Below are 27,734 nucleotides of genomic sequence, written 5' to 3' on the forward strand. Positions count from 1 at the left end.
ACGATGTAATAATAGTAGAAATATGACATTTAAGGTTCCATTCAAGGCAGAAATGTTTTGTTCATTACAACTTTACTTGGATGTTTGGCCTTCACAGAGAAAACTGCATGGTTTCACATCAGAAGCGTGTTTTCACATTCATTTGAAGAAGAAAAATTTCAAGGTCAGAGCAGCATTTTTTCCACATCGCAGCTAATTTGAAAGACAATCCCTGCTGCAGTGATGTGATTTAAAAACTCAAACATGAAGAGAATGAATGTAGTTGGTCAGTAAAAGAGGTGACATTGCTTTTGAAACAAGTAATCATTGCATATTCAAAGATTTTTCGGTAACAGAAAAGGAGCGGGTGTATAGTTTCAAGGACAGGGTCATAAATGACGTCACCCATTTTTTCTTGTGATAAAAATCACATTGTTTACAAAAACAGATTGTGTTTGTGAGTCCACGTAGTTTTAGTAAAGACTTACGAGACACTCTCCTCGAGCACAGATGCTGAAGGGGTCTGAGTAGCTGCATCGCGTCCCATCATGCATCACCTGGTTCATGAACACCACCTCTCCTGTCTCCTTCGACTTGCAGCTCAGCTCACATTTACGGGCCTCTGAAAGCACATAAACACAGCACACCTCGACTCATCCAGGTATGTTCAGGATCAGACAAAGACATCTGCGGCTCCCAGAGCGCTGATAACACCTACACTGAATCTAAATGTGTGTGCGAACAGTTGCTCCTGCTAATGTCATCTGTTCACTTTTCGCTTTCACATAAAACCTTCAAGCTCACCTCTAAAACGAGGAGCCAGCTTTGCTTCACTCTTTACGGACTTACCATCTGGGTGCTCGTACGGCAGCCAAGTGTGCTTGATGTTTTTGTGGTATTTGTTGCTTCTCTGGACGCACTGCTGAGCGCGGAAGTCCTCGTAAGGGCCGGCACACTCCTCGGTGTTGCACATCTGGTAGTCAAAAGCAGAGCCGGGGCAATCTCGACCACCGTAGGCAGGCCTGATCGACGGAAAACACAGCAGTTAAGATGCCTCTGCTCATAATATTCAGAAAAGTCCAAAACTAATCTGTGTTGGTGTCATTTTTAGAGCTCAAATCAATTGTAAGCATGTTAAAATAAAGTGGCTAAAAGCTGATCCTTCCTTATACAACGCTCTATGAGATTCCACAAACACCATGTGTGCTAAAATTCCACAAGTACAAAGAGTTGTTTAAATGTGAAATTGCACTGAAGTGATACTGAAACTGAAAAGAAATTAAAGGATCAGAAAATGACAGAAAATGGCATTTCAGCTGCATATAGGAGCATGCAAATGTATGTTTGACAAATGTTGCTGCTTTTTGTTGCTCAACATAAGAAAATACTTGTTCTTCTTCAAATGTTCAAGAAAGGTAACCAGTACTAGATCAGCATGAGTAACATCCTCTGACAGCTTGTAAAAGCAGCTTGGAGTCTTGCTAATTATTGATTTAGGTGTTTTCACCCAGTCTCCCTCGCTTGATGCAGTCCTGCACACACACCATGTTTCAGATCTCCCAACACATTTGCAGTGGTGCTAATGTCATGGGACTGCATGTGCCATTTCAGAAGCATCGATTTGCATTCCTCTGAGTCATCCACGGTGGATTTTTGAGGTCCGCTTTGGATCATGCTGTTAGAGGTGAGACTCCTTTCAGCTTCACTTTGCATGTGTGTAATGTTTCCTGGCTCCCACACATCATTTAGATTCCTGTACAGATCCTCAGCCAGTGGTAATGGAGTGTCACCAATAGTCATGATTTATTAGTCCTAATGTGTCAGTGTAAAATGGAAAGTAACAGTGCATTAACATTTGAAAACAGAAAGCTTTATGCAATATTTATTAGCTGCAGCAGCTGTATTTACTTTTTTCAATCCAAACGTGTTATTCTCCTACCTCCCATTACACCTATCTGTATGGATATAAAATATCATTTATGGTGGCTTTTACTGTAAAAGTTTAATCTGCCACTGTTTCAAGTTGCTGATATTAATCACTTAGAGGCCTTTTAATAGCTGACATATTTGACTTATCACAGTAAGCAACACAAAGTTCAGAATAATAATATATCAATAAACCATTATACTTCAGTGTCCCACGGAGCTTTAAATGTTCAACATGAACAATAGCAGGACTCTGGAACTGCAGCAGCTAAATGTAACTAATTTCTGTTAGTTATTGGCAACATCATTGCTGTTCCTGCAATGATAAGTCAAAGTTTCTGCTGTGAAAAGGCCTCATCCATACTAGCACAGTCTGACCTATAGACTATTTGTCACAGTGTGCTATTTTGAGGTTAGCACAAAAAAATCAATTTACTCTGCTGATGTGTTCGAATAAAAAATGATGTAAAACATAGGGAGACCGCACTATGATTATCTCACCACCATCTGCAATTTCTGCTGTTTCTCTGTTTCCCTGTTCCACTATATTGAGTGACAAAATAGTCCATGAACAAGGCACTAAGGTAAGGTAAGGTTTCTGTACCCACACCCACCCATTCAGTACATTTAATTTTGTTTTCAACAGTGTCCTAGTTCAAATCTCCACACTGCTGCATGGACACGTGTCATCACATGTCAGTCATGCTGTTGCTTTGCAATTACTGTCTGTGATTTAGTGAAACCAAGAAACTTGAAAACCTAATTAGAATTCATGCCATCATTAGTGAGGGCTCCATTTCTGGTTAACAACATTGTTCCACATCCAAGTCCAAACAAACAAACAAAAAATAAAGATCTGATATGGGTGATAAATATTGAAGTGAGCAATGACAAACTGCAAACTTTGTATTAAAGGGATGGTAAACACGGAACATCTGAAAACATGCACAATAATGAAAGTGACCACGGATCTGAAAGTCTGATTTCAGAAGATTTTCAGATGCTGAAAAGCAACACATGATTAATATGACTGCAGCAATGTTTTGCTGTGCTGCTTAAGAAGCATGATGTCTGCAGATGATTGGTGGATTTTAAACCCCCTGGTGAATATTTGCAACTCTGTTTGCTTGTTATTTTGTCGAAGCTGAACATTCTGTCAAATATAAATGCCATTACTTTAATGTGAAAATGTTCCTGGTTCATCCAGCTGCGCATTCACACTTTTAAAGGATGTCACACATAAACTACTTTACCTGTGAATAAGTACGCTATTCATTTTCATTGTGTTCTTTGTCTCTATTTTTTGCCAGTCAGAATCAGTTTTTCCACTGCTGTAGAACTTACGGGGGATTGTTGCACTGCCTGCTGCGGGAGCGAACTCCCCCTCCACACGTTCTGGAGCAAGAGCCAAACTTTGACCAGGAGCCCCAACTTCCATCGTGACCCTGAGGCTCCTGGCTGGATCTCCAGATGCAATGTCCCTTGAAACACCACTGAAAAGACAGCATGATGAGCGCGATAGTAAGGTCAGTGATGTCCTGACTAATGATGGTCGACTACTTTGAAAACGTACTCATTTTCTCTCTGCTTCCTATCTTCACAGAATTCCACTTAGCAATTGTTGTAGAAGAAAATAGAAGCTGATTCAAAGACATTTCTTACCTTTCCTGGTGCGCACTCAGTCCCGTCGACTGGAGGACCTTTTTTGGTTTTGCAAAAGTACTGGTTGTCTGGGTGGCTGCACCACAGTTGCTTGCAAGGGTCGTATGTTCGAAACTACAGTGGGAAAACAGCATTTTTGAAAGGTAGGTAAGTAAACAAACTAAATTATTCAGCTTTTTTCCTGCTGAAAATCCACCCATACAGGTCACTGTTAGCAAAGCACCCTCAGTTTACTGTTTTTCTGGCTGTCTTGTATGTGCTGGGTTCTGTATTACCTCTGTTGGATTCTGAACGAAAAAAACACATTACACAGGTATGAAAGACTTACAGCTGTGCACATTTTATAACCAACGCCGAAATCAAAGCGGCACTGCTCATCCATTGAATAGTTTATCCCAGGGAGCTCAGGAAGCTTGGGCCACTTATGTTCAAAAGGATCATCCAGCAGGCAGTCATAGGAGCTGAGGAGATCATAATACGGTCATAAATGTGATGCAGCATGAGATCTTTGGAGAACAGACCAAGAGGCCCAAGAGAAAATTAGAAATAGTGGAGCAGGAGAAGCAGAACATACTGGATGTATCTGTTGAGCTCCTGTTTGCTGCAGCGAGACCAGTGATAACGATGGAAAGCTGCTTGGACCAGTGGTGCCATGATGCTGCCCATGCTGGTCTCATCAGCACAGCGGTTCCCCTGGCCATCGTGCTCCATACCTAACCTGAAGGGTGAAGATATGCTCATTAAGCAGGAGTGCATGCAGCATGAACAGCAAAACACAACTAGACAGATGGAGGCTGGTTGATTTCACATATTTACATATCATACCAGATGCTCTGCTATACTGAAACGTTGGTAGGCTCTACGTGTGCTGATGACTTTGACAACAACATATTAACCACGAATTTTCTCCAGAGGCTGCACAGATGAAAACTAGAAGTATCAACACTACAGATATAAAGTCTGGTCTCGAGTAGGAATCATGTGTTTTGTAAATGGCTGCATGTATTACTTCATATTAGTATAGATATTAGTAATTCTGGTTGTGGTATTATTTGGTGCAAAGGTACTTCAAAAGTTCTCGACCTCATCTGGAAACAAGGGGCGTACTTCCCATTTTGGGGCATAACTGTAAACTATAATACCTTATGTAACTGTCCACAAAACTCAAGAGTTCTGAAGCAATCAAAAAAAAAAAAAAAAAGTCCACAAGGCTCAGGTGGCAGAAGCGGCCAAATGTGACTTTGAACTTTTGCCTCAACGAGTTCATGAATGCTGTTGCGGAGTCTCTGGAGGTTTGAGAAGTGACCGTCTTCCACAAAGGGATAGCAAAGCTTGAGCATTGTTGTACCAAATGCATTGAAGTTAAAGGGGACTATGTTGAAAATAGTGCAACAATCTTTCTCCTCTGACATTTTCTGGTGAGGTCGAGAACTTTTTGAGGTACCCTTGTACTAGATCAACTGTTCTGTTGTAGCTGCCTTTAAAAACAAACATCTGCATGCTTGAACACCACCCTGCTTTCAACAAAGCCTGTTAACATCACACCAGAAGATTCACACTACCAACACGTCTGTATCTGCTTGTCATGCAGAGCCAGCTAACATGGTTTAGCATTAAGAGTGGAAGGGGCAAAGAGCTAATCTGATTCTGACCAAAGGCAAATAAATAAATAAAAAACAATACAACCTGAAAGCACATCTAAATCTCACTAAAACACATTGATATTATTAGTTCAATTTAAGTGCAAAAATGGCACTTTGCTGATGTAACCCTGTGAACCACTAAACAGGTTTGAAATGTTTGTTCTCTGTCAAGAAACTGACAAGATGGAAGCCACACATCAGTCAGCTTTTACTAATTAAATTTACAGATCCTCACACGGTTTGAATAATCATGTCAGCTAATGTTTTCTTAAAATGGAAAGTGGATAAACATTTCCAAAACAATTTAAAATAAATGAATGTATGTGAACTGCAGAGGTTTTGCTACATTTTTGCCAAATGTGAACAAAGTTTTGTATGTAGTTTTAAGCATTTTTAACTTAAACGTTATTTTCGTCCTCCTAGTTAAATCTATCTGTACATATATAATAACACTTAAGAGATCGCATTAAGATGTTTTTATTGTTACTTAACTTGGTCTTTTTTCACATCAGATATTTTTACTTGTAACAATAGGCAACATAAAGGTTTTTGAATAATATATTATCAGTTTTCACTGATTCCGTAAAATACAAAAAATTCTATACTCATCCACACAACTGGAAAGTAATTAGTGAATCAGATGTGCCTAACAGTCAATTCACAAAAATTCAGAGACTTTTCAGTTGATCTGGGCTGAACTGCAGGCTGTGTATGCACAGAGCAGATAGATTTTTGAGTTCTCCTTACTTCTAGCCATGATTCTGCTGCTTATATATGGGTGCAGGACTTTCTGTTGCAGTTAAAAACATCCAAAACATTGGCTGGATGTTGGTGGTGGCATATTTACAGCAGAGAATAATAGTAATCTTCATTTCTACATCAGTCAATCAAAATGTGTCCTCATACTTATGAATAATAAACCTCAGGATTCGCATTTTAGACAAACAAATCATGAATTAGAGATGCAGGATTTTAGCTGTCTGATGAAAGCCACTGACACACCGACATGTGAGCTGCAGGTGATAAATGCCAACTAAACTATTCATTCATGTTTCTCTGTTGAAACGATGATTTATTTAAACCTTACTGGAGGTGCTCGTGTATTTTAGAATAAGTGGAGAGAAAACAGCAGGAACATGCTTCAGCCTGGAACAGAGACAGGCTCTTCTCATTTGTGACAATGAGCTGAAGTGCTGTCTGCAGGGAGTTAGAAAAGAACATTCCATAATCTGTCACACCTCAGTGTAAGATGACAACAAAGGCGAGTGCTATCTAACACACTAATTGTATTGCACAGATATTAAGTGAGGATTCAGAAGCAAATTGTAAGGGCAAAATGTCCACTTGCAGACAAGACAAATCAATACACCTGCAGAAAACATGAGTCTAATCAATAAATAATCTGTCAAATTTTCCTCTCCTTTTTCTTTTCTTCATATAATCTTTAAGCAGTGAGGCATCTTTGTTATTAAGACGCTTAACAGCTGCCTGCTGTGGCTGAAAATAACACGATGGGAGTGAAGATAGTGAATGAAAACAATATGCAGAATGATGCTAAAACCCTCAGAGAATTGAAGGGAAACTGCAAAGTCAAGTGGTGATTCTCTGCAGGTGCATCAATAAGAGCAACCCCTTTTGCATCAAGGCTGTTACGTGATCAACAGTTCATATAAAGCACAGTGATTATTGCTGCTTCAAGTCAATAGGCTGCTGGTCATTTCAAGAAAATCAATGTTTTCATTACAGATGTCAGATACTCAGTGTGCTTTTATTGAATCAAACAAACACACTGTGGCTGCATGCTGAAATCCTGTGTTTATTAACATCTATGCCTAAATAACAGTGCAGTATTATCTTTCTTTTGTGCAAAATAACCCATGCAATTTCAATACTCCCTAATCCTGCTCAGGTTCATGAAAAGCTGAAGCTTATCTCAGCATAGAGAAAAGGTAGAGAATACGACAGACAGGCTGCCAGTCCATCACATGGCTAAAACCCACTTGGTGGGAATTTAGAATTTTATTTTGCCTAACTAGCATGCATTTGGACATAAAATAATAATGCTACAAAGATGCAGACAGGACACAACTGGTTGGGTCTGGTTGTAACTGAAGCGCTGCATTGCTCTAGTTTATATTCAACAACACCTATTTGTTAAATTTATGCTTCATATGGAAATAACTGCAATTTAATTAGAACATTTAAATGAACTGCTGCTTAGGTTCGGCAGCTTTTAGAAGCTATTAAAGTAGAAATTAAATCAAACAAGATTCATCAGGTGGCTTTTTTGCACTGCTAAAAGGTGTCAGCAATTGACTGGTGCATTTAAAGTCTGCAAGACGCAGTGAACGATTATGACACCTTTCCCAGTCAGTGTCAGTATATTTTAGCCTCCTTATGCTTCCTTTGCCAGCTGAAAATAACTCAATAATTAGAGGTTAATTATTTGAACCACACCTGACACACGAGAAAATCTAAGACAGTGTTTTAAATCAGCAAAAATGTCCAAAAAAATATTGATTTGATGGCACAGCATATCAGTTAATCATCAGGCAATTTCCTAAATGACCTCTGAGATCAGAATAAAAGTTTCTATAATACCAATGCTCTAGATTATACATAACAATACATGTTATCCTATTTCTATTACTTCTTGCTCATTATTCATGTGCTCTGACATTCTGCTATGTTAAATTGCAATTACATGAATAGGACAGTGAGTATAAAGGACACTTTTTTTCACTGCATTCCTGGATTTTTTTTCACTCATCAATGTTTGAGTTTTATTTCTAATAGAGTAAGTTGCTGTCACCTTGATAATTGTTACCATTGGTTTAAAAGTTGTTCTGCTACTTACTGCAAGAGGACACTGTTCACCACAGTTTGCAGCAAGGACAGTTGTGGATAGTTACTGAATGCTTTATACTATAATCAAGGTTTTGCTCATGTTTTTGCTTTGATTTTCACTTTTTTAAAATGAATTTTACAATATGTCTTAACCCTGATAAAACTCTTGAATTCCCCTTAAATTTAAGATAATGTGGAGAGGTTTCACAATATTTGAAGGCTGTTCGGGCAGAAATCTACATTTGCATTGCCTGTGTGTCAGTCAGTGGCAATTCAGTGTTACAGTGTGGTTCAGCAAAATGAAAAAGAAAGTCACAGGCACAACGAAAACCATTGAAAAACTATTTCAAAAGCACTCATATATACATGTCAACACTCAGCGATTAAATTATGCTTTTGTGTTCAAAGGTCCAGGGTCTCTAAACGCCTACAGACACAGCCGCCTTTCTTTCCACCATAAACAGATGAGGAACTTGGCAACCTGTGCATCTGCTCTTTTCTATGATTTGACAGTCGATCAAGTCTTTGGAGGCCACTTTCAGCCACAGCAGGAGGCAGAGGTTACAGTACATCGTGAGCCTTTAGAGCTCCATCAGTGTGAAATGGACCAAGGTTATGCACAATAAGTCTGTCATGTCGTCACAAGCAGAAGCTGTTAAAGAGTCAGACTGCAGCTCAAAAGTTCCTAGAGTGAATGCTGCCTATTACTAGTTCTAAATAATGAACCATAGAGAGCTGCATAGAGGTGAAAACTAATATATTTGAAAGATGCCTATCAATATCTACAATGCCACATCTAGAAAAATGGTCAAAAATGGCAAAATTTTAACAATAATAATAAGAGAAAAATAGGGTAAAATTTTGGGCTGTATGGTTATTCACTTTAATATCTATGGAACCAGGTGAAACACATCAAACTTCATGCATGTCTTAAAGGCAAAGATGACCTCCCTATAAATTCAAACAACACATCATCTCACCATATAGTTACTCTTGATGTCATTGTCTTTCCCTCGAGTTCGACTGTGAGGTACCTTGGAGTTACTGTGACCAGCCTATGTCCTTTAACTCGCATAAAACAAGCCTGTAGGACGGCCTACTTTTGCCTGCAGTATAGTTAAAATCAGGAACATCCTGTCTCAGAGTGATGCTGAAAAACTAGTCCACGCATTTGCATTTTCCCGGATAGACTATTATGAATTCATTATTACTGGGATGTCTCAATAACGCTCTGGAAAACCTCCAACTGATCCAGAGTACTGATAGAACCTAGGAAGCCAGATATAATTTCTCCCATATTAGCTCACTGTAAAATCCATAATAGAACCTAAACTCCTTCTCCTCACATACAAAGCACTCAGTGACCAACCTCCATCCTATCTTGAAGACCTTATTGTACCATATTGTCCCACTTTGCTGTTCGCTCTTCTCTTTACCCTCACCCTAACCAGTCGACGCAGATGGCTGCCGTACATTTCTTCCTTTGAAATGGGAGATTTTAATTCCCACTGTCGCCTATAAAACGGTAGTGTTTGTAGGATCTTCATTTTACTATATGAAGTCCCATGAGATGTCTGAAATTGTGAAGTGGCGCTATACAAATAAAACCGGATTAAATTGAATCGATGCTGCTCTCACGCCCAGATGCTTTGTTTTGCTGAGACAACAGAGCCCCATTAAAATTTGATTACAGTCCACAGTACCATGCAAAACTATCGGCTTAATTGGTTGCAGTAAGAGCCTGTGAAACTCGACTGGGCCTTTCATTATGATGCCATTACTCACACGTGGCCGGTTTCGTGAGCAACCACAAAGGCGGAGGAGAAGCCATCCTCATGGTTCAGAGTGCAGCTCCTCAGTGGGTGGCACATCCCTGTCACTGGAGCATAACCTGAGCAACAGAAAAGACCACACAGCCCCAGTAATCAAGTACCAGAATAAAGGTGGTGACATTCTCATGCAGTGCGATAAGGCGGAAAATTGGCTCTTTACGTGACATTATTGAACTTTTATGAGAGATCTATATATGATGTAATTGCAGTCATTGTAAAGGTTTTCTTGGTGTGAAGCTGAATTTCTCTGGAGAGCTTGAGATTGCTTTTGGTCAGATACAGTGTATGGTATTCAGGCAGTAATACTGTAACTCACTCAAGGTGAACTAAAGAGACAGAAATGCTTCTAAAAGAAAATGTACATTCAAGAAGTATTGGTGATATTTTGTATTAAGATCCAGATGCCACTCAGTAATAGTACATCTTTGCGCTACACAAAAGTGAAATACTAAAAGCTTTATATTTACATCAAAGCATCTTAAAAGCACATTGATTAACGCTAAGGAACAACAAATAGCCATACTATAGAGCATTTAATCAGGGGGTGTGAAGGAGCCTGAAGCTCAAATGTCACAGCTGTCAAAGATTTCCAAGTCCCAAAGCAATTTCAGAAGCCTGTCGTCATCATTACCCAGCAGACACCCACTTGGCATCGCTACATTTCACACAGTTCACCAAACTTTTTAAGCAAAGCACAAACATGACACATAACTCGATCAAGAGGTGTGCAGCGATTCAGCTTTAGTGCATTTGGTTTGGTTCAGAAGCACGCTTGTGTCGGCCTTCTTTTGGCGGCTTTCTGGTAATTTCATGCGTTCTGACCATCAGAAGACCATTTTTTGGCATGCAGGTAAAAAGCAGAGAATGCAGCAGGCAGACAGCTGGTGATCAAGACTAATGAGAGGCATGTATGTCAGGTTATTTTGGTGGTGCTGAAACAGAAATGTCTACAGCAAAGTTATTTCAGACATAGCAGAGTGAGTTTTGTGCTACAACATGATATGATGGCGCTTTATCAAGACCAGCTTTTGATCCACTTGATTTGGTTTCTACTCATGAATGATGACAAAATGAATGTATTAATGCTGCAAGTGAAATAGCCAAACATGAAAGCAGCTGTGGAGCATGAACCTTTATCTGAAAGGCAGATAAAAGGAATTCAAGAGAATGCAGATTACATTCCCATGAAGAGGCCATTTGGAGCTTTGCACATTGAAGCGAAAAAGGTGCAGCAGCAGCTACAGTCGAAATGTGTTTCTCTACTGCTGATGTCAAAAGTGAGAAGAGAAGGTGGTCTCTGTCATCTGGTTGATAAACTCAAACATTGGACATCCTGCATGGGCAATCATTCAGTGACAAGGAGAGCATATCAAAAACACCTGAAATCATTCACAGGATTTAAGTGCGTTTGTAAATGTCATCATCACTCAATGATACCATGTCAGATAAACAGTTTTTTGCATCCTTATTGTCTCCATTTGCACTCATTCTATTTACCCGACAGCCCAATATCTGTATTTGGATATAGAATCTACCATCTCACAGCTAAACCTTGACAACAAAGTGTGATGTCTGCTCATGACCCTGAGACACAGCACAGGGTCCGGCTCTACACAGTGCAAGGTGCCATAGAAACTGGGCTTGTTATGAACACAACACAACTGCCGCTATGGCAACATCTGGAGGTGTGACAAGCAAACCAGGTAGCCTCGGGCTGTCCTCTAAACATGACACATGTGCTTTAAAAGTTAAAAATATACACAGGTCAAAGCAAGATATTGAGCTTCGAGCACAGTGGATGTTTGTTCATTCTGGACCCAGTTTCTCTGGAGGTTTGGCTGCTCACTTCAAATTTTGTTTTGAAGGGCTGAAAAGAAGAAATACAGGGTGAGACAAAAGCTAAACTGAGAGAACAACATGTATAGCACACAACTACTGACTGCATACATGTACGGTCATATTTAGATGTAGAATAATCTACTGATGTTTTACGAGAGATGAAAAGTTAATACTTGAACTTTGCAAAACTGAATTCAAAAGTAACAGTTAGTTTACATAAGTGACACACCAACAAACATTTCTGTTTTTTCTCTACATGCCAAAAACCTTCTTCAGCATTTTCAATCTCAGTTTTTCATTTTTCCAGGGTGGCATCAATGTCAAGTCAGCAAGGTTTTGGAAAGATACTCAGTAATTATTTTCCTGTGAGGCTGCCGTCTGCAGAATTTAGCGATCTTAAGTCGCAGCCCCCGCTTTTAAATTTCCATCGACCTTACCTGGGCAAGACTTCAAGCCAACCCCTTTGTGAATGGAAGCAGATATCAGCACTCAGTCTGCACAGGCCTCGATCGAGAAAAATACAGTACCTTGCATACCTGCGGGACCAAAATCTTGCCTTGTGAGGAAGATGGCGTGGTCGTGGTACTCGGCGTGGTCGGGGTCGCGGCGCTGCTGCGTGTTGGCCCATCGGCACACCTGCTCGAGGCTGCGAGATGGGTTGCCACGCTCGATCAGGCTGATAGACTGCGCAATATGAAGAGGCAGGAAATATGTGTTATCAAACTGTGATTAGAAACCCAATTACCTGCCTTATCATTCCCCTTCACCACTTCTGGTGTGCACGTAACCTCAAACTGAACACTTGAAAGGAGATAGCTTTTCCTTTCTCTGAGAAATTTGCAGACAGGAACAAACCACAAATAGAGAGTACATTCACACTGTAACAGCTCACATCACAGCATATGGGGTATAAATCTGAAATCCATATATGAGACTTAATTCATCAAGTTCACCAGAGCCTCTGTTTCTCTTCTGGTGCTCGTGACTGTGACTGAACAGCAGACAGAAAGCAAAATCTGGCACAAAAGGAGGCAACAGTGTGGGTGTTTATTCTTAGAAAAATGTATGGCAACACATGGGATTAAAGGTATTAGTCTTAATGTAACGTTGAATTAAATTATCTGAAAGTTTCCAGTAAATATTGAATATTTATTAGGTTTATAATTCAAAGGGTTCCTTCTTTGAAAGCTGATGTGCCAGAAGGAAGTTGTCACGGTGCTAATAGCTGCTATGATGTGAAAGATTGTCCAGAGTGCAGATCTAGCATGCCCTCTACTTTTCCATGTGAAAAATGTGAAAACTGCACTGTCAGAAGAGGAAAAGGTTTGTGTGTATGCATGGCACAGCTGCGATGAATTACAGACTGTATAATAGTCTATGCTATGAATGTAGGCAGAGGATGTGGAAGCTCAACTGGAAATAGTGCTCTGTTTCGTCTTCCATGTGATGAAAATCCGTCCAATTGGACAACCAAACTGAGTCACGGATGAAATCGCCATGAATACACAGAAAGTTTGAGGCCAGGAGGAATGAGAGCACCCATGAAGAAGAGGGAGTGTGAGCTGCAAGTAAAGCTGGTGACGCATTCAACACATTTGAGCTCATCTAATTGGTGCTGTGTAAACAGCAAGCCAAGGCAAGCCAAGTGTGCGAAATAAAGGCCTCCAGGCAGCATCAGTCAGATCCGCAGATGAAAAGGCACTTGAGCACAGCTGATACGTGCACACAGAAAATGACTCACTCACGTCTGTCACCATTCACATAAAGTACAGTGGATTTGTACCTCATTACTATGTGTTTTGCAGCCTGCTAACAACAGAACAGTTGACAAAAGGTGTCAACAGGTGAGCTGACAAACAAAATCGTACGTGCATTAAATCCAATAAAAATGCAAATACTGTGGATGTTTTGACTTCAAGCACAGCCAAGTAATACTACATGGTTTGATTTGTTTGTTTTTGCACCTACAATACAATCAAGAGTAAAGAAAATAATTCTTGTGTTTTATAGAAATTAGCAAACAGGAACCATGTACTTCAGAATCTTTCATCATCAGTCAGATGGGACTGTTTTTCTAATACTTGGGCTCTGCATTATTTATATGTGATTTGTGTGACACATCAGCAAACAGGTCCCTACTGAGTGACTTTATGTACACTATTTGTTAGTGTCATTTATAATTTTTTGCACATAATAAATACTTCATTTATATAAACTATGTACTGTGAGCGTGTCATTTTACAGGTCTTTGGCACTGAGTATGAATATGCTCTAGAATGCTGTCATCTTGTTTTATTTCACATTTGCCTCTCAGTTAAACAGTAAACAGCACTGAGACCACCTGATGCATAACAAAATCACACTCTGCTAAAGACTTATAACCACCAAGTGATCCACAATGCACCAAGGATGTGAACTCTCCCTTGTTATTTAGGGTCATAACTTCATTTCCATATTATGCAGAACACCCTCTCACAGCATCTTAGAGCTGTAGACTGTTTCATGAATATAGATTTTTTTTTGTGGTGGAGCTACGGCACATATAGGGAATCAACAGGTGCACAAGAAACCAGGTTACTAGGTAGAAATCAAGTCATACAAAACCAGGCCACTGTGAATCCACACGTGCACCAATTTAATATGAAGTCATTTACTGTAAATGCAATATTTTTAGAATAAATTGCTTCCTGAATCTTTGTCTCTCTCTCTCTCTCTCTCTCTCTCTCTGTGTGTGTGTGTGTGTGTGTGTGTGTGTGTGTGTGTGTGTGTGTGTGTGTGTGTGTGTGTGTGTGTATGTTTTTGTCCAATTTGAAACTACTGTCAAAACAATAATGCATTGCTACATTTAATGATGTTTTCTTACCATCTGTTGCCAAAGGGATACTTGCCCTGCTATTATTATTCATATGCACATATTCCATTCCATTATCTATACACCGCTTATTCCTCACTAGGGTCATGGGGGGGCTGGAGTCTATCCCAGCTGACTCAGGTGAAGGCAGGGGACACCCTAGACAGGTCGCCAGTCTGTCGCAGGGCCACATACAAGGACACACAAGCACTCTCACATTCACACCTACGGGCAATTTAGAATGATCAATTAACCTCAGCATGTTTTTGGACTGTGGGAGGAAGCCGGAGTACCCGGAGAAAACCCACGCATGCACAGGGAGAACATGCAAACTCCATGCAGAAAGATCCCGGGAAAGCCGGGACGCGAACCAGGGACCTTCTTGCTGCAAGGCGAAAGTGCTAACCACTACACCACTGTACAGCCCTATGCACACATATAAAAGGTCAATTAAAAACCCATAAAAGGTTAAAAAAAAAAATCTTCTTTCTCAAAGCCACTCTCATATGTTAAGCACGATGCTTTAGCCTGTAGTCAGTTTGTTCCTGTTAGCACAAACGGTGGGAACAACTGGTCCTGTGTAAATTTAACAAGACAAGTCCAGCAGAACATTGGGTCTTGCTTATTTAGTTTGTACAAAAATGGCCCTGACTGACACTTGCAAGTGCAGTGGAGTGTTTCTGAATCTTACTTTTCCATCACTGGAAGGTGATGTCTAAAAGCTACTGTTCTCTCATTTTCTTTTCAGTCAGAGTGGAAAGCCTGTTTTTCATTTAAAACAGAACTCAAAGCAACATAAAATACATTTCATCATTTCCTGAAGGCAGTAATAGCAATACCTAGCAATATGTACATAGGGTACGCTATGAATGGAAAGGGTGGGCAAAACAGAAAATAAATATATGCCTGCTGTCAATGTACTCGCCTTGAAAGCTATTTGAAAACGTACCTGAACATTCAGAAATTAGCATCAGTCTATGAGATATCTCACCTGCCGGTACCCAACCATTATCATGCGCACGAGGACAATGTTGATGTTCGTTCCCAGAGATTCATCGTGATAGATTTCATCAACCTGAAAGGAAATGAAGAGTCTGGTCAAACAGCTGTGTGAAAGATGGATGGTACACAGCGCACTAGATGAAGCTGATTTGAGAACATCTAATGGACTCAGAGCACAAAACTCACAGGCACAACCGAGCACATGGCTGTCCTTAAAGTGGAGTATTAATACAAAACAACGCAGCCAACGTCTTGGAGAACAAAGGTTTAATGTTTCCACTCAGGATAAAAAAGCTAAAATTAGTGCACGCAGGGCTTTCAGCTGACCATTACCGAACAATAGCAGAGCTCATTGACTTTGTCTCTGGTTTCTAGAGTTTCCAAAGGATACAATAGTCAGTAATTACGGGCAATTTATTAATAAGTGGGTAATGCAGAGAACTAACGATGCCAATTATGGTTGTTCAAACTATGGAAATCAGAGCCCTTCACTGACATCCGCTGAGGAAAAAGTGAGGTTGGTGAACTATTGGTTACCACATTGGCTACTGTTAATACTATAATGCGTTGGTGGGTGCATCTTTCCCTCCATTATTGCTGCTTCTGATAGTGCTGCTTTCTGTGCTGTTTGGGGAACAGCAAGGTTACAACTCTGATGCTTTTCGGGGAAGTTAAATTACATTTGTGCAGCTGGGAGCGAAAAAGTTTGGTTAGTAGCACAAGATAAGGAAGTTATTGAATTCACCTCCCTGTTGAAATCAGTCTGCTTTATCTACAATCTACTGAAGCAGACAGTGAATGTGTATTTACTCTGACAGTTACCAGCACAAAAAAACCCCAAACAATTCTACATATTCTATTTCTGAGCTGCACCATCCCGATTGCAACCATTTTTTTCAACTGTTACAACAAACTTCATGATGAAATATGTAGTTAAGACACTGGCAAACGTCCAATGAAATCTGCATTGTTATGCAATTGCAAAGAAGTCTGACCCAGAAATGTGCCGACTACTATTTGGCTTTATAAGAGCACTGTGGTATGCACATGCATAACCCAGCACCGAGCTAGGGATCCTATTCAAATCCCAGGTCCAATTTCCACTCGAGTGTGTTGTATTTTCATCAGATACCAGCACTCATGTCAGCACTCATTCGGGCGAGTAAACAATTTCTTTCTCCTGATGTAGGCCATTTAGTCTGGCCGTGCAGGTTATTGATTGCAATAAATAAGTTGTAATTTAGCTTCACAAAGTCTCACATTGTTACTGAGAGAAAAGATACGGTTTACAACCAGCCATTTTTAGGCATGTGGGTTGATGCTGCATGTGACAGATGCATATATTTAACTTGATATATTGTGTTGCAAGCTGAAAATGTGCAACATGTGTGCACAATTTATCATCATCTCACTCGTGCAACTTCCTACCAGTTCCCATAAAACCACAAAAATTATAAATGCATTTCCTCATTTCTGCCTAGAAGAGTTGCAAAATCATAGCAGAGAAACCCCAACCCTAACCCTCAGTATGCACCAGTAATACTGTTAGTTCATTTTCTAAATTGTAACCCTGAGATTAGTCTTTGAATAATCTTATCCTTACATATTATTTTAGAGTTACTCTTTAACATCTCCCAATCGTTGTTACTGCAGCTTGTAAGCTGAACTGCATCATTCTTACAATTGGTTTTTAATACAATAAGTTCACTGCTCAAGGGCATAGATCCACTGTAAATTCCAAACGGATATTGATATCAAAAGTTGCTGCCAATGCCCATCGATTTCCTGTTGTAGTTACTGAGTCTCCCCAGGTTTGGTCTGTGACAGGCCTGAATTCAGCCTCTACTTGGCCTGGACTACCACCCGGATCTACAAATTAGCCTTAGTTTGAAAACTTGTCAAAAGGCAATTGAGAAACCAAATTTATAAACAGTTATCTGACAAATACCCATTTGTTTTTTCTGAAGAATTGCCACACTAAAACTGCTTCACTGTTAGTCACAAATGATATCCTTATGCATGCAGACTGTGATTGCCACATCATTATAATACCGCTGGGTTAAAGTGCAGCTCTTGCTGATGCCATTTTTACTTGAGAGACTCAGACATTGTGTGCGGGTAAATTGGTGATTAATAATTCAACATTTGCTACCCCTTGTGACTGGTAGACTGATAATATTGAGCTGCATGTTTCATTTAAACCTACAACTCCTGATTTTGTGGCAGCACCTTAATACCAGACTAAATATTATCTCTTATCTCTGGCAAAGTAGTTATTTACTTGGCTTGTGTCTCTAGACTTCAGCTTCTTCACAGAATAGTTTCTTTATTTGCTTTTATGCCTGCAATCTAAATATGAGATTACAGCCAAACCATGGTTAGCTTAGCTTATCAGGAGGAAACAGATATTTTGGCTCAGCCTAAAACTTTAAGAACCCATCAACCAGCCCCTCAAATGCTAATTAACTTATCTCTTTTGTTTAAAGTGTACCAAAACCAATATTTAAACAAAAGTTTGTGGTTTTACAGGAAGTTACTCACAGAAAGTTTTCCTTGGTTTGGCAAGAGACTGTCCAGAAGTCATTGTTTCAATCTGAGCCCTATTTTATGTTTCAGTTCCCCCCATCTGAAGTGCTTGGATTTCCATCCTCCTCCCAGTCACCTGTTGGCCACACCCACCTCACCTGTGCCCAATTCCCAGTCGACTCCCTGCTATATAAACTATTTCTTCACATCCATTCTATGTCCCAGATTGTTTTTGGGGCATTTACCTGGACTCTCCAGCCTAGTTTTCCACCTGTTTGCTGAAATCACCTGTTTGGACCATAATTTCCGTTGTTTCACTGCCATTCATGCGCCTGTAAGCTTCTGTTTCGGTAATAAACGATGGGTGTCTTCCAGTATCCATACTACCATACTGTACAGTATGCCAGAAAAGAAATGTAGTATGTCCTTCCATATAGTATGTGAAATGCAGTGTGCCAAAAATATTCAGAAATTAGATGCCAGCATGCCTCTCTGGCCTTTCTGAATCACAGTCCTCTGATGATGATACATCACATACATCAGTGTCTTGCATGAATGCAAACAAGCTTGAGCCGGCACACTTCAGACGGATATATGAGCAAGATAATTAAAGCCTAAGAGACAATATTATGACAAAGTAGAATATCTCTTTTGTGTGCAGACTGCTAGCAGCAGAATGTATCGTGTAAGCGGCGCTGCAGTATGTACTGACTGGGAACGCAGCCTGGGTTTAAACTGTTCCTGCCTTCCTGCATTAGTCTGCATTTAGATCCTCCTCTTTACTCTCCTGATGCAGGCACCTGCACAGAGGCAAGCTCTTTCTGAAAGCCAAATGCTAACCCAAGCAAACTACCCACTGGCTGAAGCTTCATATATAATGCTCAGATCAAATGGCAACCTTAAAGAGGAAGCTCATGTATAATGAAAGAAACTGCAGTTCCTCCAATGTCCACATGAGGGTAGCCCCAAAAGTGAAACAGTTGCCATAGGCTCCCATGTCAAAGGTTAACTTTGGAGCAGAAATAAGCATTTTTACAGCCTAATAAAACAACCTGTTTTGGTCTGTATATTTCCCTGTGCAGGGGGTGAACTGTTGTATAATTCACCCATTTAAACTTGATTAAAGCCTAAAGTTATCCGTAATTGAGGGTGTGGCTGTTCTGAGTAACAGGTGGGTGCAGACATAGAACAGTCTATAGCCTAGAGAGTTTTGCATAGTCTGCCTTAGCTCCAATTATGCTCGCCTCTTTGCTCATTTTCGGATAAGCTAGGAGTTATGAGCCAAGATGCCGATGGCCAAAGAAAACCACTGTTCAAGAACCCTGTGGATGGTTCGTCTTTATACACAGTTGATAGTGCAAACATGACTTAAACATAATGTAATATTGTTTTCATCCAACGCTGTGCAGGAAATTGGATATTCTGAAAAGGCATCTATTCTTCTAAGTGTGCTACTTGTAGGATCCTGGTTTGCACAAATCTGAAATACTTGTAAAATTGGATCACACCTAATCACAAAGCAAATGTCTATTGGCAAAAGCACATATAAGTCTTTGAAAAATGCTCTAAAGAAGGATGGTCTTTTCTTTCACATTTGGACAGAGGAATTTCTGATGTTTCGATTTCCTATATCAAAATTCCTTCATTGTGTCTTTCAAGCAACCTTTCTCCAGCAACAACCACCTCGCCAGTCCACACAAATAACACCAGGTATTACAGTCCAGATAGCTCTGTCCTTTCAAATATTCTCAAAAGAGCCTTCACTTCATGGAAACAATTCATATTGATTTAATCTAATCGCTGATACTTTTTTCTGTTGATAACTTCAATACAAATTGCTCCAGTTGATCTCTCCTTATTGATCCAGTAAGTCTTCTGACCAATATTCAACAGTGAAAGCATCTTTCTCTCTGCCTGCATTACTCAACGTCAACTTTTAAAACTATCCAGAATTTGTCTCTTTCCTCTCTGATCTTTTAACCTCTAATTTTACACCAACATGATTCAAATCTGGACCTATAAGTGATACAGGACTGTATTTGCTCCAGACTGAAAAAATGTAGGCAATATTAAGGTATTCAACACACTGGACAAAGTCCCCCTGTGGTCTAACGTCAGCTGAATCAATGCTAGAAAAAAGTGCCATTTATCCAGTGTGAGATCATTTGTATTCTGTTGTTTCGATTTTAGTTTTTACTTCAATTAGGTTCTTTATAAAACATTACCCAATCTAGTTTTTCAGTTGTTGAAAAACTTAACTTTGGTTACTTCACAGCGGAAAAATTAAACTGTTATGACCACAACCTCCAACATAAAAGCACGCGCACGACATCCAGGGACTTTTCCAAGGCTTTTATCATTAAACCAGCAGCTTAATTTTCATTGTTATTTTTTAATTTAGCAACATGTCATGAAATCTTTGCTCTTTGTTGTCCTGATGTAACAAGGTATGTCGTAGGCAAAGATAACACAACTAATTTCTTCTTTAGGGTGTTTTATTCATTAATATTAACAGCAATATAGTTAAATCTTTCTTTAATGTCTTGTTTAGTGTTGTAAAAAAATAAAAGTCTAAAATAACAGAATGTTCCTCTTTTGCTGAACACCAACCAGTGTGTGTCAGTCAGCTTTATCCGGGAGAAAATTATGACCATGCAGAACAAAAGCTCTGTCGCTGAAGAAAGGCTATCTTGGCTTAAGTCCAAATTTGCTCTGGGATGCAGGGTTACACCCAAGGCATTTAAGCAAATATTCCATTGACAGAAGCCTATTCAGGTCAATAAATGTTGTAAAGAACCTTTGAGTGACCCCTAAATTCTCCCAGATTTGTTACAATCTCAAATTCCTCAGACTGGTCTATACTGACCTATATACGTGTGTTTATGCTGGACCCGAAACAGGGAAGCTCTTGAAAAAAAATGAGGACAGCATCAAAAAATAGCATCATAAAAGTTCCATGACAACATATGTAAACACTGAGGCTGCATATTTTTTTCTTGCAGAACTCAGGTCTCTGCATCTTTAAAAGAAAAAAAAAAAGTCCAGCAGAGGGATGGGCCAGCCCCACGTATACGGGGATAATTACAAAGCCAGGAGGAGCACACAGAGGACTGAAACGAGACTCTTGTGGCTGAAAATGAGAGTAGCAGCTGTGGGCTACAGGCGCTAGGTGTCCCTGGCTTGTGTACAGCATCACATTGACATGGACAAAACCTGGTCCGCAGTTAAACAACACAGCCATTGTGCAGCAGGCACCTCAGCAGTCACCTTGGCTTTCGCGCAGACAGGATGTTCAGTAATCAATCCCTCAGGGAGAGTTTCTCCAGGTGGTACTACACATTCTGCAGCCACGGAGCAGGGATTCAGAGGGATTTGAGTGGGCAGAGCTCTTACAGACACAGCAAGCCTGTGGCTTACGAGTGGAACTAAAGAGTTTTGACCCTCGTTTGTTTGAACCGCTTTTTCTTTCTCAAAATTGCACGTTTCCCCCCTTAGAATTCTATTCAGCATGAATGGGAACATGCAGCTACAGCTTTTATTAACTTCACTTGAATTTAGTTAATAGCTCAGTCTATTTTAACTCCAAGGATTTCCTCAAATTCATTCTTCTTTCAGTGATGTGAAATACTCATAGGTGCTTATCAGAGAGCACTTGACCCCAAGGACTGACAGCTCTCACAGCCACTTCACTGTATAATCAACCAAGGTCATTAAAAATCAGACATTTCTCTCTGCTGAAGAAATTTGGAAGCAGAATGTGAATGTAATATCCTAATTAAACAAACACATCACTCCATGTAAGCACAGCTTGGCAGCACTGGCGGACTTCTGGCGCTGGTTTCCACGACTGCCCCGCACAGCTCCCAGTCAACTTTTCTAATTGGTCTAGTGCAGCTAATCAGACCACCGTGCACGGTCCAAATGGTAACTGTTACAGAGTGAAACCAGCACCCTGTGAAAATCTGACTTGGGGGATTTGAGTCCAGTAAGTAGATTATGGTGGTAGGAGCTGGTGGAACCCATAATGAATGAGCTGAGGGTTTCTTTTTCCCCCTCCTCTCGCATCGGTAATCCATCAACAGCAAGGAAAAGTAAGCGGGGGTCTGGGGACAAGTGTGGCTGGGTCTGATATCAAACGGGACAAGGAGGGAAAATATCTCCACAGTTAGTGAAAATGAAGAGTATCAGCAGCATTGTCATGGCAAGAAACCATATCTCTTTGGAATATTTACAAGACTATTTAAACTATTATGATTCATTGTTTGAGGAATTTTTAAGCAAAATATGTCAAAAAATTATGATTTTAAGCTTCTTAAATTTTTATTTTGAGTCTGTTTATCAAACCGTTTCATCCTCTGCTTACCTAAGTAGCTTTTTCTGTTATGTTACCATGTTTAAGTTTATAGGTATTTACAGTAGTTTTACTACAGGGTCATTCCGCCTCAATTCACCTAATGCCACATACCTGACCATCTTCAATTCCACAGATTTTTTTAAAGTGCTGAATATTGTTGATCATGGGTAACATTAGTTTGTAAGGTAAAAAATTCCTAAAGAGTGGTGGGGTTATATCCATTTTTGCACCATTTTCTTCTTCTGTGGAGCAATGTTTAGTGTCATAACTTGAGAAATAATGTAGTTGGAGTTCTGACATTTTGCAGATTCATTGATAAGTAGATATGGTTCCCAGTGGTGCAACCATTTGATAGAATAGTTCAAACCAATTATATGATGGTGCAAATTTGGTAAAAAAAAAAAAAAAAACTTCATTGTTTTTTCTTTTATGCCATTGTAGGAAAAGAAAGCAGTGTCATTGGTGGAATATTGTAGTAGAGACAAACATTTTTTGACCAAATTTGCACCAATATATAACTGTTTTCTATTAACTTCAACAAAGCAGGGTTGTACCATTAAAGATTTTATGTACATTTCAATGAGCCTGCTAAACTGCAAGATTCTTACTATATTATTTCGTAACACTCGTGTTGTCCTGCAGGTCAAAATTGACCTGGTTTAAAGTTTGAAAATGTGGAGAAAAAAAATATTTTCACAGTGAAACTTCTGATGTCCACATTTTCAACACTTCTGGGAAATCTTTGAACATTTTTTGGTGGAAAAAAAGAAATGTTTAAAATGTTTCTTTAAGAACACTCACAAAAAAATCAACCAAAATCCAGCGAAATTCGCTGGATTTTGGTTGATTTTCATGTGAGTGTTCTTAAAGAAAATATCAGAAGTTTTACTGATATATATGTAATCACTTTAGATATTTTAAGGCTTTTTTTGGAAGATTTTTACTCATTTTTTGGAAAATATTTACAAGAATTTTCTTGCCAAATTTGGGGGATTTTTTAAAATATAACTTTTAAGGAATTATTGGAATTTTCTTCCTGAAGGTTTTGCAAATTTTCAGAAATTTGGGGAATTTTTTTGCTGAATTTCTTGGACTTTTTTCAGACAAGGAAACTATATTTTTTGGTGCCCGTAAATGAAGATAACAGGACGGTTAAGTAATAGCACTTCAAACATTGCTCCACAGATTGGCATGAAGAAAACAGCACAAAAATCAGCATGAGATCCACCTTCTTTAAGAAATTTTTACTCAGAAACCTATGGTGCCAGATTTTTCCTAATAACACGCACAGAAAAAAAATCTGACAACTATGAGATGGTCAGGCATTTTTAATATCTGGTGAACTGAGGTGGAATGACCCTACAGTTTTCTGTTATGATCTTCAGCTATCTGAGCAACTTTCTTTACTTTGCTGTTCTGATTTTTGACATTAGGTCTGACTGTTAAATGGTAAATATTAAGAAGACTGTTTAATACCAAACAATCTTCAAATGAACACTGCAATCAACACTGAAAATAATGACAATTTGCATAATCAAGCAGCAGATGAAGAGAATCTGATGGGCCATTTGTGCAACAATAGACTTACTATGTTCATGAGTGTGAGAACATAATTCTGTACGTGCTCCTTGCCGTGGAAGCGAACCACCGAGTCATCCACAGCCAGCAGCACCTCGATGTTGTAGTCATCTTTCTTCGCATGCCTCCTCTTGCGATCAGACTCAGACAGTTTATGTTCGACGAGATCCAGAGCCGCCGGGAGGTCCGCGATCCCGATGTCTGCCACTGCAAAACATGACCAGGATATAAACAAGTCAATGAACAGACAGCGGGAGTCTGCTGCGCGTATGATATGTTCTCTCCTGTTTCAGCTTCAGTGAAAGGATTTATGATTCCTGTCATGCCCGACATAAAACTTCTGTCTTTGAGTCTCGGGGATGAGCAGGTAGGAACCTCTGGGATTATCAACAGGGTGGAGGAGTCTATATTTTCTTAACCACTCGATGTCTGGTCAAAATACTCCCCTTTCAGTCATAAATTGTTGGCCTGTAGAATCAGAAGAGATTTCTACTGTGCCGCACACTGAGAGTAACTATGCATTCATGATGTGAATCTCATCTGAGTTGTCCAAACAACATACATCCACGTCATGAAGCACTCCAGCTGTTTCTTCTTTTTTTTGCATGTGTGATATTTATGCAGTGTGTCATCTATCAAGGGCTGTTTGTTGGAAGTGAAACACTCAGTGACAGCCATAAATTGTGTGAATTTGGGTTTTGCAGATTCAAGTGGCGGCAGAGAACTGTGAAACGCAACAGGTCTTGCAAGATGAGATGTAAAGTGAAACGCAGTGATTCACACGTCTGGATAAACTGAAAATTGAGTTGCCACTCGTTGCCAAAGGGGAGCAACTGTGTAGGTAGTTAGTTTTAATCTGATGCTAGGATTGCATGAGGCAATCAGAAAAACACAAACATGCCACATTAGTGAGATGAATTCCATTGAAATATAATACAATTTTCTAAAGCTCTGCTATCTAAACAAGTAAACAAACCAGAGTGGCAGAGTGGACATGCCTGGCAGAAACTGCTTTAAACACTTAAAGCGTTCACAGAAGCTTTGCATAGCGTTCGAAAATAGGAATTACTGCAGTCCTTTGTGAGCGACTCCACATAATTTCATGACTCCACATAATTTTCTGTTTCAAAAGGTATTGATTCAAGCCTGCGAGACACAAACGGAGATTTTCACACACGAAGCACATACAAAGGTGCTTTCATGACAGATGAGAAACAATTTCAACCAGTCATGGTAGAGTAATTAAAAAAATGTGTTCAACAAGTGCAAAAATGTGGCTATTTATGAAAAAAAATACTTGTTTGCAAAGATGTGCCTGCAACTGATGCCATCATATTCTGAAATAATGCAGAGAACACAATGAATAGAGACTGACAAAGCATAAAATATCACTTTAGGTCAAGTCAAAGTTCAATGGTTGGTTAAAAGTGTCATCGCCTTTATTGTGAAGGACAAAAATCTGTATAACATCTATGTAAAATGAGTCTGAAAAATGCCACAAATACAGGATCCTGCTGCTTTGCTAAAGGATCGCAATGACAATGATGCACAGGCGCAGAAACAGTAAAGAAAGACGTAAAAAGTGCAACAATATTCAAGGACTTTACCCCAGCTGGGAGCATATTCAACATTATACAGCTGCATCACTTAACTGGAGAATGTAGCTGCATTTCATGACACTACAAAAAAAAAAGAAGGATTGGAAAATGTGAATGAGTGACTTGATTAAAATTGTTCCAAAAGATGTATGAGCTAAAGAGCTATGGAGTAAAAAAAAAAGAAAAGCCCAATAAGGTTTACGGCTACGGGAAATGGAGTGAATTAGTGAGCATAGTGAGACTCTTCCACCAGATGCTCAAGCTATTGTTGCAGTAAAGAAAAGGAATCGAGAAGGAATTCATGATGGAGCTGTTTGACTGTGAAGGAAAGGTCTGTCCAACCTCTGGCTCCCCCACACTCCCCAGTCCCCAGTAGTACCACTGGAGCCCAGCATTCCTTATTTTACCAGCTGCTTAAGTGAACCCCGCTTCTGCTGCTGAGCCTAATAAATATATGTAGAGTAGTTATAGAACTTTAGAAGCTGCAGGTTTAAAGAATAAGAAAAAGCTGCAGGGAAAAGTGTCCAAACTGGTTTGGTTTACACGTTTAGCCCCTTAAACAATGTATGATATTTTTTTAATCAGCTACAGGTTCTGGTTTGTCATTGATCTCAGTTCAGTATGCAGACCATTCAGCTCACCTTTACTGTGAATATCAAGACTTTCTCTTCAATTTTTTATCACTTTTATGTTGTTAAAAAAAAAGATCAATCAAAATATTTTTGGTCTGTCGGTCAAGGTCTGTATATGTTTATAACATTGTGTGCTTCAACTTTAATTAAAATTCGTGATTCATGAGGCCAAACGTTTGAAGTGTGAAGTAAAAAAGAATCCACAAAGTCCAATGAAAATCATATTGAATCATCTCTTACTGCAGTCAAAAATAATGTCAGCATGTTTTTCAAATAGTATTAAATTATTAAAAGGAAGAAAAAGACTGGAGGGCCGAGCTGATGTCATGTTTGATTGACAGCAGATGGCAGTTTGTCACAGTAGTTTTACACCAAAGCAAAGAGACAGCACTGTAGAACAGCTAATGTGCAGACTGTGAGCTGTTGGTGGTGTTGAAGAGTAAAAAGTACCATCAGCATCTAACTGGACTGAATTTGCACACACATTTACATGCTATTTGATGTGAGCGGCTAATGAGCTGTCGAGAATACAAACTACTATTAGCGCTGCACCTTTCCCCAGTGAATATGTTTACAGGTCTCATGTGCAGGACAAGAGTTCATGTTTGTAAGATTGTTAGACAAGGAAAAAAAAAGCAGGAAAACTAATGCTGGCGGTTGTTCTGTTTGACTCTTGTGTCGCTGTTTGACTCGCTGCTCTGCCTGTGATGTTCCTACTTTCTGCAAGACTTGATTGGCTGCATCAGAATCTGTCCATGTAGGCAGATGCTTGTTGGTATTCTATTCAACTGACACAAAATGAGGGGCACCATGATCAAAGAAAAAAATGAAAATTTCTGATTGGCCGTCTTCTCTAAGGAGAACACAGCACAAGCGATTCACTGTACAGAGAAGATATGTGCGCTGTAGCAAAAACAGCTAATTTATTTCAGCCAGACTAGTAAAAATGCACTGAAACTCGTGTTCTGCTTCATTGATGTGGTGCAATTTGTAAAAAAAAATGGGTAGATTTAATGTTCTGTGGTGGTTTTAGGAGTCTGCAAATACATATTATACAGCTATGAATGGAAAGCAGAAAAAAGTGATAAAATTCTGTGATAAAGGCGCTAAAACATGCTTAAAATTATTGTCAGGAATTATGAATTTATATGTGAACAGTAAAAACAACAGGTCAAAACTGTAATTAATGTCTACATCATCTTTAATTCAGCTAAAAATGTTAATTTTTTGCATATATTTGCTTTTAATTTAAATAAAAATGATCTACATTAAGGATTGATGAAGGTATTTTGTAACTTTTGTTTAACAGATTTTCCCATTTTTTACTGCAAAATATTAATTCAGTTTTAAATGTAAAAACAACCCAAACCGTCTAATGAAAATTATATTTAGTCATCAAAGCATCATTAAAAAAAGTGTTTTTTTCAAATGTAATGCATTGTTACAGGGAAGAAAAAGATTGGAA

The 27,734-nt window shown here is 39.3% G+C and overlaps 1 protein-coding gene across 5 annotated transcripts in view; it reads right to left on the reverse strand.

The window, feature by feature from the left end:
- Positions 1 to 27,734, reverse strand: part of LOC111568115 (A disintegrin and metalloproteinase with thrombospondin motifs 14) — a 75,859-nt gene that overhangs the window by 35,932 nt on the left and 12,193 nt on the right. For 4 of the 5 annotated variants that reach the window (XM_055004645.1, XM_035947793.2, XM_055004644.1 and 1 more), the window contains exons 4-13: positions 24,050 to 24,246; positions 15,571 to 15,654; positions 12,256 to 12,412; positions 9,843 to 9,948; positions 4,142 to 4,285; positions 3,896 to 4,028; positions 3,568 to 3,681; positions 3,250 to 3,398; positions 829 to 1,001; positions 468 to 601 (exon numbers count right to left, since the gene is read on the reverse strand). In XM_055004645.1, coding sequence (XP_054860620.1) covers positions 468 to 601; positions 829 to 1,001; positions 3,250 to 3,398; positions 3,568 to 3,681; positions 3,896 to 4,028; positions 4,142 to 4,285; positions 9,843 to 9,948; positions 12,256 to 12,412; positions 15,571 to 15,654; positions 24,050 to 24,246 — 1,391 coding nt within the window. The remainder of the gene's footprint in view (positions 1 to 467; positions 602 to 828; positions 1,002 to 3,249; positions 3,399 to 3,567; positions 3,682 to 3,895; positions 4,029 to 4,141; positions 4,286 to 9,842; positions 9,949 to 12,255; positions 12,413 to 15,570; positions 15,655 to 24,049; positions 24,247 to 27,734) is intronic. The other variant, XM_035947790.2, reaches the window with a different exon arrangement.

This window comes from Amphiprion ocellaris, chromosome 18 (assembly GCF_022539595.1).
Source record: "Amphiprion ocellaris isolate individual 3 ecotype Okinawa chromosome 18, ASM2253959v1, whole genome shotgun sequence".
Taxonomy (NCBI): Eukaryota; Metazoa; Chordata; class Actinopteri; family Pomacentridae; genus Amphiprion; species Amphiprion ocellaris.